This window comes from Oryctolagus cuniculus, chromosome 7 (assembly GCF_051225735.1).
Source record: "Oryctolagus cuniculus isolate XC-2025 breed Fujian yellow rabbit chromosome 7, ASM5122573v1, whole genome shotgun sequence".
NCBI classification, from domain to species: Eukaryota; Metazoa; Chordata; class Mammalia; order Lagomorpha; family Leporidae; genus Oryctolagus; species Oryctolagus cuniculus.
In genome coordinates, this window is record NC_142873.1 from 32,169,374 (window position 1) to 32,187,131 (window position 17,758).

Below are 17,758 nucleotides of genomic sequence, written 5' to 3' on the forward strand. Positions count from 1 at the left end.
CTTTAGGTCTTTGATCCATTTGAATTGATTTTGTTTATCGTACGAGGTAGGGACCTGTAGTAAGTTTGTGCTGCTACAGCAAGAAACCTGACTGGACAATGTATAAGGAATAGAACTTTTATTTCTCATGGTCCTGGAGGACGGGAAGCCCAAGATCAAAGTGCTGTATTCTTCAGAGATGGCATGCTGTGCCCTCACATGGTGGAAGGGATGGAAGGGCAAGCGAACACCCCTTCAACCGCAAGCCTTCCTGGAAGGGGTGCGCTGCCTCATCACTTAGTCACGTCCTCAGAGCCACACTTAGTACTGCTGCACTTTGGGTCTAACTTTTAATATGAGTGGGAGGGAATACCATCATTCAAACTGTAGCGGGTCCAAATTCTTTTTCTTTTATGTGGATATCCAGTCATACTAACACCTTTGTTGAAAAGACTGTTCTTTTACCCCTTTTATGGTTTTGGCACCCCTGTCAAAAATCAACATGACTTTATTTATGGAGTCTCAATTCTATTCCATTGATCTGAGTGTGTCTCTTTATGTTTAAGAACACGTTTTATTAGACACATGCTTGTTTATTACCCCCATAATTTTATTTCTTTGAGGTCAGGAACCCCATCTTTATTCATCTTAGTATTTTAACCCAGCATTTAACAGATCCTTAAAACATATTCATTGGACGAATAAAATTAACTTCTTATTTTTTATCAGAATGAGAATGGAGTCCACCTGGTCTCCTTTTCTCAGGGAATACTTTCCCTGATGAGATACTTTTGAAACTATGGCATCCCTTCTCCATCACCTGCAATACCAATTATTCATTCTAATGTTTACTGAACGTTTTCTCATTCACAAAAATATAAGCACCTCAAAATTTTCCACTGAGCAAAGGAGGTATGTCCTAAACCTAAACCAGCATTCAGTACGGCATTACTGTACAACTTTCACTGCTTCTGACTACAGCTTTTATAAGAGGGAGTTAGAGGGAACAGAAATTATAGTCAACAACGATATCAATGAGCATCCCAATCACTCATAAAGTCTTCTTGAAGGGTAATTAATATTTTCAATTCAATGCCAAAATAATTTGAGACAGAATCTGAATTATATTAATATGGTTTAGGGATTATTATCTCTAAAAGGAAAGATAAGTCATTCTAATAAATCCATGGAGACTACTGAAATTTTCATTTCCTTTCCTTCCGTTTAGACCTACACCTCAGACATCCAACTACAGTATTATTAAAATTTTAAACATAACTTGAAAACAGAGGATCAAAATCAGATGACACAGAACAAGACAGGTATCTGAAGCCATGGGTATGAATTATAACTTTAGGCCTGTCTTCCTTTTTCTCAGCCAACCCAAAGATTAACGTGCTAATATTTCAGGAGGATAAAACGGCTTCAAAGCTCGGAAATGAGATTAAGAAAAGCCTATTTGAAAATAAACAAACTTACAGCCCATGAGTTGTCTCTTATTCAGAGATCTAGTATCAGAAATTGATGAAAGGGAGAGGCAGAGCAGCGTGGTGCATTAGGAACATAGTCTGTGTGTGCACAAGAGACCTGCTTCAGAATAATTGTGACTTTAATCAGTAGCTTTGTGATCTGAGTCCTTGATTTATTTATTTTTGGTCTGTATATCTCTTCCTTCTTCAGAGCGGTGATAAGGATTTCACAAGGTATCATACAGAGCTGCTGCAGGGGCCAGCATTGGGGCACAGCAGGTTAAGCCACTGTCTGTGATGCTGGCATCCCGTGAGTGCTCCACCTGTAATCTAGTTCCCTGCTAATGTGCCTGGGAAAGCAACAGCAGATGGCTCAAGTCCTTGGGCCCCTGTCATCCATGTGGGAGACCTGCATGGGCTGCTTCCTAGCTTCAGCCTGGAACATCCCACAGACATTTGGGGAGTGAATCAGTGGATGGAGCCTTTCTCTCTCTCTCATTCTAACTCTGCCTTTCAAATAAATAAATCCATTTTTAAAAAATATATAATGTCCATGAAGTAGATACTCAATAGTTAGAAAACAATAATATGGCTAAGAAACACCAGATTCCCATGACAGACAGGTGCTTCTTCGTAATCAGGACGAAGGTTTTAGTTGGACAGAGCTCAAACAGAATGCTGTCTCTGCTGCTGCCACATGTGTTCCTGTTTGTATGTAAAGAGGTTACTATCTGTTTTCCTCCCCCCAGAACACGAGCTGGTTAACAGCAGGAATGCATAGGGTCAATACCCAACTCCATATATCTACTTGGTCTAAGTGCTTTGTGGTCCAATGTACCTGGAATTTGGTTACCATCTAGCCTTATGATTTGAGGTAAAACACATAACTTTTTTTGACTTTGGCTTCTCACCTTTCGAATTACTCCTTTTGCCAAAGTAATAAGTTTATTTCAAGGATTTTTAAAGTAGCAAAAAAATTTTTTTTTTATAAAGACTAACTTTCTTGGTTATTAGCAACAAAAACAATGTATGGGCCTTTAGTGTAAGGTTCATGTATCATAATGGGAGGAAGCAGATTAACAATGTTTTATAACTTTCCTAGGAGACAGTCAATACATTTACTTTAGATGGGAAAATTACTAATATAACATTTTCAAAAGCACAACTCTGAAAATAACAGTTTTATAAGGGACTCAAAACTTTAATGGCATACTCATCATACAGTCAGGAAGCAGAACAAGCCCTCAAGAAAACAAAAATACCAAGATCTTCTCTAACCACAATTACTTTTAATCTATGAAACAGTGTTTCCTTTACAGATTATATAGTTTTCACAGTAGTTCCATTCATCATTGATGTGATGTTTAATATGACTGTAGTCAGAAGGGGAAGTTGGGCCTGTTATTTTTCTAGAAATTGAAAAAAGTACCATCATTATGAAAAGGAAGAGAAAGATTTGTACCCATCTTTTTGGGACATGTAAGGTGAGAGTGAAGTCTCACAGTTGGAGAATTTGTTGATATTGCTGGAGGAATTGGAAATGCTCTCTAGCAAGCGGGTAATCCCTCTTCCCCGAACGCTGCTGTTTTGGCCAGAAATCTTCACCCCAGATGGGTAATCACCTATGGAATTGAAAATATAAGAGAAGTTTAGAAACTTTATGATTTTATTGTGGAGACACTTCATCATTAACTGGCCATAATCATATGAATCATGAATAGGAGAGAAGTAAAGGTCAAGTTGGACAAAAATGTTTCCTTTTGTTTTTTAGCTAAGAAACTAATTTTTTTTAAATTTATTTTTATTTTATTTGAGGGGCAGAGAGAGAGGGAGAGAGAGAGGGAGGAAGAGAGGGAGGGAAGGAGGGAGAGAGAGAGAATCTCCCCATCTCTGATTGACTTCCCAAATGCTTGCAATAACCAGCACTGAGTTAGGTCAAAGTCAGGAGCCTGGAACTCAATCCAGGTATCCGACATGGGTGGCAGGGACTCAAGTACTTCACCCACCCTTTGCTACTTGGAGGATGTGCATTAGCAGCGAACTGGATTTGAAGAGCAGCAGCCTTGACTGAAACTAGGCACTCTCAGTATGGGATGCAGGTATCCCAGGCAGCAACTTAAGCCATCGTGCCAAGTACCTGCCCCAGACCAGGAAACATCAACTGAAGTCTTCAGGTACCATTTGAAATCTCATACCACTCGCTTTGAAAGTTTATTTCCTAAAAGATATCATCACATCAAAACTATAAAACTGCAGTGCTACAAGAAAGACATGTTTTCAGTTAAGTGCCCTGAAAAAAAGTCTGAGGAATAAGTTACATGGTACCAGGGAGATGTAAAAACATACACATCCCAATTGCTTAAGGTGACAATGGACAACCAAATCCCCAATTCTATCAGCTTCTTCTATACTAAGGCTAATTTACAAGGATCTGTTTAAACACCTTGGGATCTTAAGGCCCTAACCGCCTTAAGGCGCATTCTTAAAATATTCATGAACTATCAGATACTTACCAGTGGGTGTGTATGATCTTTGGTCTTGATTAGAAGAGTTGAAATGAGAGAATCCTGGACTTTCAACCCTTAGCTTCTGTAAGAAAAATACCAAGAAAAAATGTTTATTTATTAGCAATTATTGGATGTACACCTTAAAATGCAAATTGAGAGGGAAGAGGAAGAAGAGTGGGAATGTGGGCAGAAGAGAGGGTAGCATGGGAAGCATCACTATGTTCCTAAATCTGTATATATGAAATGCATGAAATCTGTATACCTAAAATAAAAATTTAAAAAGTAAAAATAAACTAAAAAACTGCAAACTAACAACCAAATGCCTTTCCAATGTTTGATCTACTTTTGCTGTAAAGAGGAGGAGAGAAACATGGTAGACTTTGGAGAGGAATTATAAACTACAGGGTTTGCCTTTTATAATAAAAAAAAAAAAAGCAGCAGCTTGTTTGCTAAGAATGATTCAGAACAGAGAGAAACCACGATGATACAAGAAAGGGGAAATTACTGATGCCATGTCCTTCAGTGGCAAGAGAACAGATATGATACATGAATAGACCGGTTTTAGACACACAAGATAATCCACTCATTCAGCCAACAGTAAAAGCAAAGGATATGTCAGTTACAGGCAAAGGAAGGGGTGGAATACGTGGAAAATCTGATTGTTTCTATTTTCTCAGAGATGTAGAGGGCAAGACTACCAGGAAAAGTAAAGGAAAAGTGATGGAACTGTGAATGGGAAGAAGGTAAGAAATAATGGTCCAGGATGAGTGATTAATTAAGGAAATGGATAAAATATCCAAACACTAAGGGCCCACTTCAAGTTGGTGGTGATCAATATTCAAGTAAGACCAAGTCAGCATGGCAGTTTCTTCCTAGCCTTATTTAGCTTCACAGGTATATAGGAGAGAGTAGGTTAAGAAATTTAATCAGTGTTAGGATTTGTCAACCAAATATGATGAAGAACAGAGGGCTAACGATGTTGACAATGAATACAAGGTAGCAGAAATGCTAGTCCAAGGAATCTAAATTGGACAGGAAGGCAGTGAGCGGTGGGGATGGATGAGGCAAAGGAGAAGACCAGGGGCTACAACTTTAAAGGCAAGAATGGCGCTCTAGGGTTGTGAAATGCCAAGCCCTATAGGGGAAGGAGAAATGAACTGGGTCTAGTAGAGGTCAAAGAGTTGTAGGCACTGGGGTACTAGAAAGAAAATGGTGGTAACCAGAAAGGAGGATGTTTGAAATTGAGGTAACAGAGAAGGGACCACTGGGGTATGGGATATTATCACGGGAGTGTAAACTTGTATGACAAAAATAATACAGGAGGGAAGCCAAGGAGCTGAGAGGTCAGGCAGCTAAAAGGGTTACCTATGGAGAAATTGAAATAAAGAATTCTGATAGGAAAACTGTTTGCTCTCCTAAGAATGAGGAGGAACAACTTAGGTGGCTACTGACTCCAAAGGGGGGGGTTTATCAGCTACTCTAGCACAAATGGCATGAGATTCAAAGCCCAGCAATCTTAGGGAGAAATCTGGAAGGTACAATAAAGGACAAGTATTTAAACTGTATGCCCATGACAATGCGGGAGAAAAAGATGCTGTTGTTTGAAAGGGCTAACAGAGAAGCAGTGTCCTTAGAGGAGAGAGACAAATTTTCGTTCTAATCAAGAAAGCAGTCTTGGCCGGCACCGTGGCTCAATAGGCTAATCCTCCGCCTTATGGCACAGGCACACCGGGTTCTAGTCCTAGTCAGGGAGCCAGATTCTGTCCCGGTTGTTCCTCTTCCAGTCCAGCTCTCTGCTGTGGCCAGGGAGTGCAGTGGAGGATGGCCCAAGTGCTTGGGCCCTGCACCCCATGGGAGACCAGGAGAAGCACCTGGCTCCTGCCTTCGGATCAGCGCGATGCACAGGCTGCAGCACGCTGGCCGCGGCAGCCATTGGAGGGTGAACCAACAGAAAAGAAAGACCTTTCTCTCTGTCTCTCTCTCACACTGTCCACTCTGCCTGTCAAAAATTAAAAAAAAAAAAAAAAAAGGCAGTCTTTCACAAAAGTGCGTTTTAAGATACCTAGAATTTTGCTGATAACTAAGACTCCTTACCTGAAAACGTCCTGCATCCAACACAACCATTTTGGGTGTCACACTATTGCTGGCCTCGTAATCTTGTAGTGGTACATGAGCCCCTGTGAGCTGAATTCCAAAGAGAGTGGCCAGAGAATTACTGATGCAGTACCTTTAAAAGGAAAGAAGAAAAGGCTTGCTGAAAGAACCTCATCTAATTCACTCTAAAGGCATTCAAGAGCATCCGAGTGATAGTGTTCTAATTTGGGGGGAAAAACTAGAGATCCAGAGAAGGGATGGGAATGGATTACAACACATATCATAAATAAGTTACCACTGTTAAGTAATTTTCCAATTACCAGACACAATTTTAGATTCATCATTAAAGGCGAGGGCAAAGATGCCCAGAATTCTCAAATGTGTAAGGCCAAGGAGAGCAGGAGCAGCAGAAATAAACCACAGTTATGGACGCCTAACAGTCCTCAGAACCAACAGTCACCCGTGGTGTGAAGGAGCTAGCAGAGCACCCAGGGATCCGGGGTTCCAGGCGCCTTCACTACCAAAGGAGAAGGGCGGATCTATGTGTCCTGAGCACATCCGCCAGGAAGGGCTGTCCTTAAAGCCAGCACAGAATTCACCCTCCTGTACTACAGGAGTCCCGGAAGGAACACCTCCCGCAAGTGCTTCCTGAAGAGTCACCCAAACTGCTCAGGTGAGGAGTGACACAGACAGAAGTAACATGCAATTCAAAACAAAAACACCTTTGTCTAAAAGTAGAATTGCGGAAACAATGAGACCAGAGATTCACCCTGGCTGCTTAGGGACAAGAAGGCCCAGGAGAGTTCAATGCACAACACAGCCCCGTGAAGAAACTCTTTCCCCAACTTACGCAACCTTCTTGCAAACAGCTAAAGCACAGAAGAGAATATCGTTTTCTTCATGCCACTTGCACCTGTATAAAAAAGAAAACCCAGTGACTCCGACAGGAACTCTTCGCCATACAAAATTTACTTTCTAGTGGGGGCAGGGAAGGAAGAGCTGAGCATAACATAGTAAGTTAATGTGAGGTCTAAGGAGAAAATAAAGAAAAAGATGATACAGAACGCTGGGAAGGGGTAACATTTTAGATAAGGTGGCCAGGAAAGGCATCACGGAGAAGGTGATGCTGGAGGGGAAGCGCCCAAAGTTAAGTTGCATGGCAACACAAAAAGAGTTCATACACTGAAACACACTTGCATGATCAGAGGCACTGTAAACCTGTGTCCATCTTTCTAATAAATATACTGTCCACTGACTCAGAACAGCAGTACTTACATGATACAAAGCTTGCTTAAACTTAGCAAGAATCTTCATTTACAATCACAAACATGCTAAATAGTAAGTGTAAAAAGTCAGTTATGTGCACCAAATAGAGTGATTTAACTGAATGGGCCACTATGTAAAACTAAGATTAAATATTTCCCACTGCTTTTTCCAAAATACTGATCCAATAAATGTGATTCATAAAGTTCTAAAGTGAAGCCTAGGTTAAAACTAAATTCTTAGACAGCTACACAGAATCAAATAATTTTTGTTTCCTTGCCTAGAACTTAACCCCACAAAGTACCTGCCTCATAAACACATTTTTCATTGAAGATTGGATTTGAAAAACTATCAATATACATAAAGATTAAAAAAATAATAATAAACGGGGCTGGTATTGTGGCACAGGGATTAAGTTACCACCTGCAGTGCTGGCATCACTTATAGAGACTGGCTCAAGTCCCAGCTGCCCCACTTCTGATCCAGCTCCCTGCTAATGGACCTGGAAAAGCAGCACATGGGAAAGCCACCCATGTAGGAGATCTGCAAAGAGTTCCTGCTTCCTGGCCTAGATTGGGACACTGAGGAAATTCGAGGAATGAACCAGCAGATGGAAGCTCCAACTTTTTCAAACAAATAATTTTTTTTTAAAAAAAGGAAAAAAATCCTACCAAAACCCAATCTTAGGGACAAATGTGTCCAAATTCACATACTACTGAAAATGACAGTTTTGACCTGTTTTTACTCACACTTAATCCTCACCCTCCAAATCATCCTACAACTTCTAAAAACTTGAGTGTATTTTCTAGTAAAGTTCATTCTATTAATCTATTAAAAATCAGGCCTGCTCTGTATTCCTTGTTAAGCTCTTAATACTTGCTTTGTAGCCCCAAATTTACCTCTAACTCTCACACACACCAAATGTCTTTTTTTAAATGACATTCCAAAGTCCTAACTTTAGGCCACAAGTGAAACGTGCAGATTACTTCCGAAGTTCCCAACACGATTTCACTCACTCAATCCATGTGTAGCACAAAGGACTTTACATTCCTCTTTCCCTTTTTATCTCAAAAGGTCTCCAAAACCACGTCCTTTCCTCTCATCTCAGGTCGAGATTCCTCATTTTCAAGGACAACCCTACCTTTCCCTGCCCTGTGAGCCATCGTCATCCTACAGCTCTTGTCAAACTGTTTCACTGGTTTTCTTAAACAATCTGCAAGCTTTCATTCCTGAATCACTCTTCCAGACTTTTGTATTAAAAGGGTCCTTCCTTAAAACCATGCCCCGACTCACAGAAATTCTGACTTTCCAGAAGAACCAAATATTTATTCAATAAAGTCTCCCACAGTTCTTCAATCCTTACATGGAAGTGTCTGCTCCCTCATCTGATCTAGCATCACCTTTTGAAACCCTTTTAAGAATTACCAGAAATTACCAAATATTGATTCCAGTGTCTCCACATGTTTTACTACACGTACTAGGAGACTGAGGGCAAGGAGAGTCATATCCTTCTTCCCTGTTTCCTCAAGAGCTTTTTCTAGTGCCTTATGCACAAGAGTTATTTAAATTTCTTTTAAAGGTTTATTTATTTGAAAGGCAGAGTTAGAGAAAGGGAGAGACAGAGATCATCTTCCATCTGTTGATTCACTCCCCGAATGACCGCAAGAGCCAGGGCCAGGCCAAGCCAAAGCCAGGAGTCAGGAGCTGCATCCAGGTCTCCTACATGGGTGCAGGAACCTAAGCACTTGGGTCATCTTCCACTGCTTTCCTAGGCACATCAGCAGGGAGCTAGATTTGAAGTGGAGCAGCTGGGACCTGATTTGGAACACATACAGGATGTCAGCGTTGCAGGAGGTAGCTTAACCTACTATGTCACAATGCCGGCCCTATCAAATTTCTGATAAATATGAAAAGCTCATTAAGTGAGACTAAGGAAGACTATTCTAAAGTGATGTCAAAATGTAAAACTGCATCTGGTAATACTTCTATTGCTGGAGTTTCTGGTTCAAGAAGCTGAATTAAGTTCAAGCACAAATTTGTTTCCTCTTGCCCATGAGACCTTTTGAAAACAACAGCCTAGGGCCGATGCTGTGGTGCAGCAGGTTAAAGCCCTGGCCTGCAGTGCTGGCAGCCCAGATGGGCACTGGTTCAAGTCCCAGCTGCTCTACTTCCAATCCAGCTGTGGCCTGAGAAGGTAGTGGAGGATGGCCCAAGTGCTTGGGCCCCTGCACCCAAGTGGGAGACCCAAAAGAGGCTCTTGGCTTCGGATCGGCACAGCTCTGGCTGTTGTGACCAATTGAGGGTTAACCAGCAGATGCAAGATGTCTCTCTGCCTCTTCTCTCTGTGTAACTCTGACTTTCAAGTAAAAAAATTAATCTTTAAAAAGTAAAAAACAACAGTAAAAGAATAAAAATGGTAGGTATCTACAATAAATGAGAAAACAGGTAGAGGTCTCCATGAACGTGTTTACTACATTTGTGGAAAATAAAAAAAAGGAATGACAATTGACGCAGAATGGCCACTGATGAAGCTGGAGAGTTGTAACCTGTGGTGCTTACAACGGACACTCCAGCAGGAGGAGCTCTGCAGTCAGAGCCCCAGAGAGCCTCTGCACTTGTGGATGCCTGCTTTCCAGACAGCACAGCTAAGATGGAGGCCCAGCATCACACTAAGACTAGTCGACTCCCCAGCCCCATGCAAAGAAGCACACTGTTCCAGGAGGGCCAGAGAGCAGGAACGGCTGCTGGTACCCTAAAGCAAAGCCCTCCACACTCTGGTATTTAGGATTCCGCCTCCAGCTTACCCCTTGTTTGTCTTCCAGACAGCAAAGCCTTATCAGTCAATAATTCACACTGAACAACATGGAACACTTACTAGACTGTGTAGTCTTTAATTCCAAAGTAACATACATAAAAAACTAAAATTAATACAACATCATACAGTATAATACAAATGAATGTACAAAACAAATGGAGGCATTTTGCCTAGGTGGTATGTGGTCACAGATACTCCTTTATCTTAACTGGAAAACGTTAAGAGAAAAACAGAAAAAGCTTATCCAAATCTATCCTAACCAAGCCACACGGATTTAATGAAATATTGACTTTTCAAACTTTAAAAATCGGGTTTTAATATAGTACAATAAATAAGGCTTTTTAAAAATATTACGTCTGTCAAATAGAGTTGGAAGAAACCTTACTTCACACCCAATAAGCCTGAAGTTGTGCAGCCTTTTTTCTACAAATATGAACATAACCAAAAACAACCTGACATTCAATCAAGGAAAGCCTGCAATATGAAAAAGATAAAAATAGGAAGGCCACAACTCAAAAGAATGAGACAATCCAGGGGGCAGAGGCAGACTGACGGTCCTGCCCCACCAAGCACCTCAAGGAGATCTGTGGAATTACTGTGTTCCGGATCCCTGCTTTTCCCATCTCTTCAGTCCTCATTAACACTGATGATGGCTGCAGCGACTTCTGTAACATAACGACCGTTGGCTGAGAGGTACTGAGACCTCAAAAGTCGGCCTCTTGCCAAGTCTGAAAATGCCTCAGAGCTGTGCAGAGTGCGTTCCCCTTTCTGCCTTGAGGATCTCATCTACACACTGTTAGGTCCATAAAAGCAGAGGTCCTGTTCCTCTTCACTGTGTCTCACCGGTCAGCAGGCAGTGAAGAGGCTGACATCTTCAAACCTGTCCCCTGTGCTCCAGGCCTGGGGCTGCCCATGTATCCAGATCTGACACCTCACCCAGCGCCTCAGAACATTCTAAACCTGCTCTTCTCTGCCCCATCCACAACGATGTCGTCTGTTATTCTTTCTTTCCATTCTCTCTGTGCATAGTCCATCAGCAAGGTACACTGATTTTTAACCAACATGAAATCTATATATTTGTCTCCAACTCTATAGTTACTGCCTTAGTCCAAGTCATCACTTGCTTGGAATACAGAAACCATCAGGTAACCTCAGGATCTGTAAGTCCTTTCTTGCCTCTTTCCAATACTTAACACTAAAAACTCAGAGATCTTAAAAAGACAAACAAACAAAAACTCATCCATTACTTCCCTACCTGGTAAACTCCCCTCCCGTGGCTAATAAGACCTCATTTCTTCAACCTCAGCCTATGAATTCTCCTCTTTGCTCACCACTCCCCAGTCACAATGATGGTCTAACACTTTCCAGTAAACCCCAAGTTTGGGCCTCAAAGCCTTTCAATCTGTCTGCCCAAGACATTCTTCCCATTTTTTTGTCCTGGCTACATCCTTCTCCTGTTTCAGTTCTCAGCTTTCATGTTATACCCCCAAAACTCATCTTGGATCATTCTATAAAGTGGTCCACCTTTGTGCATACTCTTCGCTATGACAACACTCTGTTGATTTCCTTAACACTATGTCACAAGCTAAAATTAATTTTCTTTGTTATTTAATAAACACCTTTTTCCTACATTAACTGTTACTTTCATGAAGACAGGGACTACATTAACTCTGCTCACCAATGTACCTTCAGCCCAGCCCAAAAAAGAGGTTCAATACATGTTTGTTAATTCAATAAAGGCTATGATGTTTTAGTCAGCAGGTCAATAACAATGAATTTATCCCAGGACAATTATGATAAGAAACATTAGGAGAATGGGATTAAAAGCTATAATTCTAGTATCCAAAGTAACATGAACACTTACTAACAATCTGCTTAAGATTCTAATAATTACTTTATCAAACTGTACTCAATTTCACCAATATAAGGCATATCTACTTCTAGAGCTAGAAAGAACACTTAGCAAAAACTTACTACAAACTTTAAGATCTTCTGGTAGGGATTCAAGAAACCTACTTATACTATCAGATTCTAATCACAACTTCTACATTTCCTAACAACCCAAACTCCCTTGTACAACACCATATGCTGGAATCTTATATTGTGAAGCTCAATTAAAGACAGAGCCATCTGTCAAACAGTTCATTATGAGGGGCATTATGAGGGGCAGGTATTTTGGTAGAGTGAATTAAACTCCCACTTGGCACAACCACATCCCATATTAATGTGCCTGGGATTAAATCTCATCTTCATTACCTTAAAAAAATTTATTTATTCAAGAGTTAGAGTCACAGAGATGAGGAGACAAACACAGACACATATACACACACAAGGAGAGGGGTGTCTTCCATCTGATAGTTCACTCCCCAGATGGCCATAACAGCCAGTACTGGGGCCAGGCCAAAGGTAGGAGCCAGGAGACAGGAGCTTCATCCAGGTCTCCAACATGGGTAGGTGGTAGGGCCCCAAACACTGGGCCATCTTCCTCAACCCTCTCCAGGCCATCACCAGGTAGCCTGATCGGAAGCAGAGCAGCTGGGGAGCAAACCAGTGCCCATAAACGATGCCAGCATTGCAGGCAGAGGCCCCACCAGCAACACCACAAGACTGGCCCCAGTTCCGTCTTAATTTCTTTCTTTTTTTTTTATTTGAAAGGCAGAGTTACGGGGTGGGGGAGGGTCTTCCATTCCCCCAGTTTACTCCCCAGATGGCTGCAATGGCTGAAGCTCTGCCAATCCAAAGCCAGGATTTTGGGTCTCCCACTTGGGTGCAGGGCCCCAAGGACTTGGGCCATTTTCTACTGCTTTCCCAGGCCATAGCAGAGCTAGATTGGAAGTGGAGCAGCTGGGACTCAAATCAGCGCCCATATGGGACGGCAGCACTGCAGGCAATGGCTTAACCCATTAAGCCACAGCACCTGCCCCCCATCCTCATTTCTAATACAACTTTCTGTTCATGTGCCTAAGCAGCAGCAATAGCTGAGTTCCTGCCACCCATGTGAAAGATCTGGATAAAATTACTGGTTCCTGGCTTCAGCCTGGCCCCACCCCAACTGTTGGGGGCATTTGGGGAGGGAACCAGTGGATGGGATGGAAGGATGATCTCTCCTCCTTTTCTTTCCTTCTAATTTTAAATAAATAAATAAATCCTTTTTAAAAATATCCAGTTACATAACAGTTTTGCCTCTAACAATATCTCATGGCACAGATCACCTGAACAAAATATAACTAAACAACAATTAATGTGATCTTATATGGATATCTCTCAAATGCCATATCCTGAAAATAACATATTCTCAGATGTCCTTAAATAGTCACAAAAACTGATTACATACAAAGATAGCAAAATAAGACAAAACAAACAAAAACACCAGTAACTTCCATGGAGTAGAAATATTATAAACACTCTTTAATCACAATGCAAAAACACTAGAACTTACTAAGAAAAACAAAAACCAGAAAAGCCTTTCTATCTAGATTTTTATGCCCTGTTTTTAACTCCTGATTGAGTCTGAAATGACAAAATTTGTTAAAAATGACAATGAAAATATTAGATGTCAGAATGTACAGGATTCATTGTGAATACTTATAAGAAGGTTCACTCTACTAAACACTAGTAAAAATCAAACAAAAGATAATTAAATTCCTAGACCCCCAAAAATTAGTTTTAAAAGATCCAAAGTACAGAGAGAAAGATAAAAGAAATTCATGAAGAAGAGAATAAAGAGAAACACAGATCTAGACAATGCACTGGCAAAGGCAACAAAGGCGGGGGCACAAACACACACAACTGACAGGATAAACAACCACTGAGGCAGAAATACTTCCTAGTAGACCTTTACATAAATTTGAAAACAATTTAGCCATAAATATAAGTTTAAAATGCACAACTTCTAAGGAAAATACAGATTTTCAAACTTTATCAATTAGATTTAGAAAGCCTACTCAAACCAATTTCCACAAAATAAACAAAGTTATCAAGGAACTGTGCCATAAAGATGCATCTATCCAAGATATGCAGTCTGTGGGGGGAAAAACTTCAAAACATATGAAAGACACAAAGTAGATTTGAACAATCGAAAGAGATCCCTTTGGCTACAGTTTATATACAACTCAACATAAAGACTTTATTATTTTTTAAGATTTATTTATTTGAAAGAGTTACACATAGAGAGGAGAGGCAGAGAGAGAGGAGTCTTCCATCCGAGGTTCACTCTCTAATTGGCCGCAACAGCTGGGGCTGCGCCAACCTGAAGCCAGGAGCTTCTTCCAGGTCTCCCACATGGGTGCAGGGGCCCAAGTATGTAGGCCATCTTCTACTGCTTTCCCAGGCCACAGCAGAGAGCTGGATCAGAAGCGGAGCAGCCAGGTCTTGAACCGGTGCCCATACAGGATGACAGCGCTTCAGGCCAGGGCGTTAATCTGCTGCGCCGCAGTGCTAGCCCCTCAACATAAAGACTTCAGTTCTTCCCAAATTATCTTTTAATTTTAATTCCAACAAACTTTTTCATGGGGCTAGAATGAAATGAGTGACGTGTCTGAAAACACATTTTTGTTGAAATTGTTGTAACGTTTTACACATTCAAAAGATAAGGGGCTGGCATAGTGGGTTAAGCTGCTGCCTGCGATGCCAGAATCCCTTATGGTTGCTGATTAAGTCTCGGCTGCTCATCTTCTAATCCAGTTCCTGATTAATGTGCCTGGGAAAGCTGGGGAAGATGGCTCAAGTGCTTGGGATTCTGCACCCACGTGGGAGACCTGGAGGAAGCTCCTGGCTCCTGGTTTTCATGTGGCCCAGCAGCCCTTATGGCCATTTGGGGAGTGAACTGGTAGACAGATTTCTCTCTCTCTCCTTCCCTCCTTCTCCCTCTTTCTCTCCCTCTTTCTAAAACTCTACCTTTCAAATAAGATAAATAAATCTAAGTCAACAGAAATGGGAAAAACCAAACACTGAATGTAAACAATAAGATGTAATTCAACTATACCCAAGGGGGTTAAGACAAATATCCCAAATGACTTCTGAAACTATTATTCTGACTAAATATAAAATATAATCTCAGACTAAAACTAATGGCAAACAAACCCTAAACTATTGTTTGTATTTTTTTTTGTACATAGGTATCATCTCATTCTGCAACTTCTTTCAATGTATTGCATGACTGAACAAAGTAAAAATATTTATAGCAAGGTTTCTCTCTCTCAGAAACAGGAAATACAAAAACAGAAAAGTAGAAAACTAAGGAATTCCAGGGCATTGATTGTGAATTGTAAGTTCAGTATGAACTCATGGTGAGATAAAAGTGAGCAAGACGCCCAGCCACATAAAAATGTATCTGGAAGATGTATTTATACACACACATATATTTTCCATCTCTCTCAATTAAAGGGACCTTGTAAGGCATGAGTACATCTAGCACTCAGATCCTATCTCTCAAAATACTCAGTACCTCAACCCTGTCTTAAAGAAACCGGGGATCGCTGGAGAAATGGCTAATCCAAGGTTGGAGCAAAGTACAAGTACAAAGTACAAGATAAGTCTAGAAAATACTGTGATGGAAAGCAAAGAAGTGCTCAAAGGATGAGGAACTGTCAAAATGATAAAACCCACTGCTTGAAGGGATTCCGCTGGCCATATATGGAACAACTTGAGCATAAAAATAAGTTATGAAAGTAATAGATTATAATCCTTTTAATAAAATAGGAATTTGGGACTGGCACGGTGGCAAGTGGGTCAAGCAGCCATCTGCAGCAACAGCGTCCCAAATGGGTGGCTGTTCGAGTCCTGGCTGCACCACTTCTGATCCAGCTCCCTGTTAATGTGCCTGAGAAAGCAGCAGAAGATGGCCTAAGTGCTTGGACCCCTGCGCTCACGTGAGAGACTCAGATGGAGCTCCTGGCTCTTGGCTTTGGTGTGGCCCAGCCCTGGCCCCTGTGGCCATTTGGGGAATGAACCAGTAGATGAAGATCTCTGTCTCTCCCTTTCTATATGTAATTCTGACTTTCAAATAAATAAATCAATCTTTTAAAAAAATCCAGGAATTCATGAGTCCAAACCTCATATAACTATAAATGAGTGAAAATTAAAAGCTCTCCCTTACAGCAGAATGCCAACTAATAAGTGGGGAAATAACTGAATTAGAATAATTACCATTTCAGACAACATTTGATTCAGGCAAATCAACAATGGATGCTAAAGATCACACTTGAAAACTTGAGGAATAGAGTATCTACCTAAACTCAAAGTATTTTTCCACAAGATACTTACCTATTATATAAGGTGGAAAACAGAACTTTTTCAGAGAAACCTGACAGACACTATCCTAAGTGATCAGTTTATTAGTTATTGGACAAAGTAACATCATAGTTCCAGATATGATATACTGAAAGGAGAAACATTTTTGTGGCATTCTAGCCCAAAATACACAGCCCCATCTAACCATGAGGAAATGCAGACCAACTCAAACTGAAAAACATTATATGAAATGAATGTACTGTATCCTTCAAAAATATCACAATAGTGAAAGTCAAATTAAGACAAAAATGTTGTATATTAAAGGACTTAAAACAGACATAAACACAATAACAGTGTAACATGTGATCTTGGACTGGACTCTACTATAGATTTTTTTTTGGTTATAAAAGACATTATTGCAACAAGTAACAAAATATGGTCTTCAGGTTAGATAATAGTATTATGTCAATGATAATATCCTGATTATGATAATTATACTATGGAATTTAGGAAACACATCTGAAGTATTTTGATAAGGACATGATGAGAGCAACTTACTCTCAAGTGGTTTAGAAAAAGTATGTATGAGGGTACTTCAAAACAGCTTGTGGAAAAATGCGATCAAAAGACAAGTTCATTATATGCAAAAGAATTTTGAGGTTCTTGTACATAGTTTTTTCATAATATGTATTTTCCATGAACATTTTGAAGTACTTCAGTGTATGTTTAGAAGCAAAATTATAAAGAAAATCTATTAAAATGTTTAAATTGGGGAACATGAGAGATTTAATTTTGTACTATTCTTGCAATTTTTAAGTCTAAAATTATTTTTAGAAACAATTTACCCATTTGTTTCACTTACATATTCCTTTATTCATAAGGACAAATGTTCTATATAACAACTATCTATATAACAAAAAACTGTCTAAATAAATCTAAAACCATTCTTTCAGTAGTATAGAAATAGCAGGTGATAAGAAAGGAGAATCGGTCTATCTGGTAGGTTTTTAGTGGTACAAAGTAACAATATATCTGGAAATCAATCTAATCTTATATTCAAGGAAATACAATACTGCCAAGGTTTCATAGGAAAGTATTGTATAGAAAGGCAAAAATGGCTAGTCCTACCACATTTTCTCAGCTCAGAAAAGATGTCAAAATCACTACACATTACAAAATCACTCTCAATACCTTGTGTTGCTAGAATAATCCCACATGGCCACTTCTAGGAGGCTTCGAACCCAAGTCTTGGAGGGCTCCTTATGGAATTTTTTCTGGTAGATTCCCACTACGAGGTCCTCTACGGTGAGAAGTTCTAGATTCTGCCTTATTTCTTCCATTAGTAAAGAGAAAAACATATACGATTAGTAAGTTTAGATACCAAGAACATGTCTATCAAA

At 40.3% G+C, this 17,758-nt stretch overlaps 1 protein-coding gene across 3 annotated transcripts in view; it reads right to left on the minus strand.

Moving 5' to 3' along the window:
* Positions 1-2,636: 2,636 nt before the first annotated feature.
* MAEL (maelstrom spermatogenic transposon silencer) overlaps positions 2,637-17,758 on the minus strand; it is a 33,803-nt gene continuing 18,681 nt past the window's right edge. For all 3 annotated transcript variants that reach the window (XM_089299640.1, XM_002715789.5, XM_089299641.1), the window contains 5 exons: positions 17,550-17,691; positions 6,900-6,962; positions 6,050-6,182; positions 3,962-4,037; positions 2,637-3,070 (listed from right to left, as the gene is read on the minus strand). In XM_089299640.1, coding sequence (XP_089155766.1) covers positions 2,883-3,070; positions 3,962-4,037; positions 6,050-6,182; positions 6,900-6,962; positions 17,550-17,691 — 602 coding nt within the window. In that variant the 3' untranslated portion in view covers positions 2,637-2,882. The remainder of the gene's footprint in view (positions 3,071-3,961; positions 4,038-6,049; positions 6,183-6,899; positions 6,963-17,549; positions 17,692-17,758) is intronic.